The following is a 2,774-nucleotide window of genomic DNA, read 5'->3' as shown; positions in this document are numbered from 1 at the left end:
GTAAGAATTGTTGGAATGTTGATATATTACGGTTAAGAAGGAAGTAGGAACCTGAGTAATCAGCGAATGATAAACTGCAAGGAAAACACAGTGGGGAGATATCTAAAAAAGGATAGAGAAGGAGACACTGAGATTAAATCCACTACGGCAAAGGAAATAAGACAGAAACAGAGTGAAAAAAAAGGACTCAGAGTACACAGCTGGACCCAAAGTTTTTCAATTGCCAACTGCAAATAATGTTTACTGGTTAGGCAGATTACACATTGAACAGATCGCCAACAGATCGCTAACCCCATCAACATACAACACAGGACACACAGGAAAAGCAAGCATACACACATCTTCTTCTAAAGACAAATTACACTGGAAAAACAATCTAGAAATAAGTAACAATTTCTTAAATTAAGTGTATTTACCCTTAATCTGAGTAGGTAAATGAGATAGTTTGCCAATGGAATGAACATTTTTACTCTTAAAATAAGATTATTAGATACAATGCACTTAATATGTTTTTATTTTAAGTGTAAATTGCCCTGTTCCATTGGCAAAATCTGTCTTTTAACTCCTCAATCCAAGAACATATGCACTTATTTTAAGAAAAAATGACTTATCTAGGTTTTGATTATTTCCATTGCAGATGGACCTGTTTACCCGACAGTCATGTTTTTGGACAAGGGAATAAGCCAGAGTACGGACATGGTGCAAAAATGAAAACTCCAGGTAGACAGAACTCAGGCCCGGATCTGAACCCTTATTGCTACAAGATAATTCTATTCAGTTTATTTATATAGATCCAATTCACAACACATGTCATCTCAAGGCACTTTACAGTTCACCAGACCATACAGTCAGATTGATTCAAAGTTTTCTATCTAAGGAAAACCAGTTGATTGCATCGGCTCATTGACTCGGATGCAATGGATTACAATGCTAAGATGGCAACCACCTTGAAGCTGTTTCTACCCAAAGCCAATGAGATTTTCAAAAGAGCTAAAAGTAGGGGAATTATAATTATTCTAATATGAGAATTACTGTATTAAGAATTACCCCGGGAACTAAGCCTTGGTGGATTTTAAGATATTCTGTGGATCATTGTCCTGTTTAAAGGTCATATGGCAAACTAAGCTTTAGCGTTCCCACAACCTAGAAATTAACTTTATCCCTGAGAACGTTGTGGTTTCTTTTAGTTTCTCTTTCCGTTTTAGTATTTTGCAAGGATATTTACTTTGTTGGGCAATTCTGCCAGTAATTTGAATGAAGCTCCTGACTGGTCACTTGTTTCTGCATGCCTTATATAGGCTTTAGCAGCCATGCTGGTTATTAATCATTTGACAAACATCTGATTTAATGAAGAAAAAAAAGCATATTTCCTTCTTGGTCTGAGGTGAGGATCTTTGTTTAGGATTGCTTGAGTCAATGTCAAAACCTCTTTCCTTAGCAGGGTGGCTATTTATTTTTTATCTTTGGGTTTTCATTGAACCCAAAAGATCATGACGTGTCATTTATTATGCAGACAATGCTTCCATTTCCTGGATTTTATAAATGCTATCTTATCCCACACACTTCCCAGTTTCTGATCAACAGTTTAGCTCCACTTTTAACTTGACAATACCCCCCATCCACACACCGCCCACAACCTCCTATAATCATCCTCTTTGTGGTGAGCCACTTTTTCATGGGGAAAATGTAAGTAATCTCTAAAAGGAACAGTTGCTTCCAGAAGCTTTTAGTAATCCTTGCACAAACATAGCAAAACACATTTGTTTAAATGGATAGAAAACAAAAATACTGGTTTCTTATTAAACATAAAAAAAGAATATCCAAAAGCAACTTTTTGCGCATTCAGAGTCAAATCAAACGTTTTCTACTCTGGATAAAAAATGTAAAAATCTTTGATTCACTGAAATGAGATCTATAATTTGCACACAAAAAGGGAAGTGACTAAGACACAAAGTAATTTCATTACTCCTCACATCTCCTGTGGTTGGACTTTTTCTTTATATATCACATTTATTCAATGAGCTTAGATCTTAAAAATGTAAGTTACTGTTATTAGTCACGCTCTGAATTGGACAAAAGCCTTTTAACATCCAAACAGAAGAATTTTAATGTCTAATAAGATCAAATTAACCCATACAGTATGTGGCACATTCTTCAGGTAATATCTATAGGTTGTAATATTTTGGTTGGTCTATTTATTTGATTGATTGGTCAAGGTTAGGCTAAAAGCAAACAATGACATGCAGCAGCATACATTGGGCATACATGTTATGTAAGGACATGTGCAACAAGATTTGATGTTTTAAAACGATGAACACAAATTTAGCTACTTTGTAGCTTTAAGAAATAATGTCATGAATGAAACTCTGTTGTTTATGCTGCCCTGTCAACTTACTCTCAGTTTTTGCAAGTCTATGGTCAGTAGAACTGTAGACGTTTGAGGCTTTTAAATATTAGGGAATCCTTGCATCAAAGAAGGAACTGGTTTTCCATTCTCAGTTCATGTTGTTGGCCTAGTGGTTAGAGCAGTACACTTGTGCTCTGAGAAGTTTACACTTACCTGGTTTGAACCTCACAGCCTGCACTCTGAGTCCCTGAGTAAGACCCTTAACCCCCGATTGCTCCCTAGGCGCCTCAGAGTGGCAGCCCAGGATACAGAAGTGAATTTCTCTATTGTGAGACCAATGATGTTCAATCATTATCATATTTTTTAATAATATATACTGGTACTGACTGTGTTGACGTATGCTGTCTCTTCAATTCAGAAACTGATT

General features: G+C 36.0%; 1 protein-coding gene across 1 annotated transcript in view; it reads left to right on the top strand.

The window, feature by feature from the left end:
- tirap (toll-interleukin 1 receptor (TIR) domain containing adaptor protein) overlaps nt 1-2,664 on the top strand; it is a 5,905-nt gene extending 3,241 nt beyond the window's left edge. The window contains exon 4 of the mRNA XM_015372705.1: nt 2,630-2,664. Coding sequence (XP_015228191.1) covers nt 2,630-2,664 — 35 coding nt within the window. The remainder of the gene's footprint in view (nt 1-2,629) is intronic.
- Nucleotides 2,665-2,774: the final 110 nt, after the last annotated feature.

The sequence above is a fragment of the Cyprinodon variegatus genome, unplaced genomic scaffold (assembly GCF_000732505.1).
Source record: "Cyprinodon variegatus isolate N-32 unplaced genomic scaffold, C_variegatus-1.0 Scaffold75, whole genome shotgun sequence".
Lineage (NCBI taxonomy): Eukaryota > Metazoa > Chordata > Actinopteri > Cyprinodontiformes > Cyprinodontidae > Cyprinodon > Cyprinodon variegatus.
The sequence above is the reverse complement of the archived record's forward strand: the minus strand, read 5'-3'. Positions and strand labels throughout refer to the sequence as shown.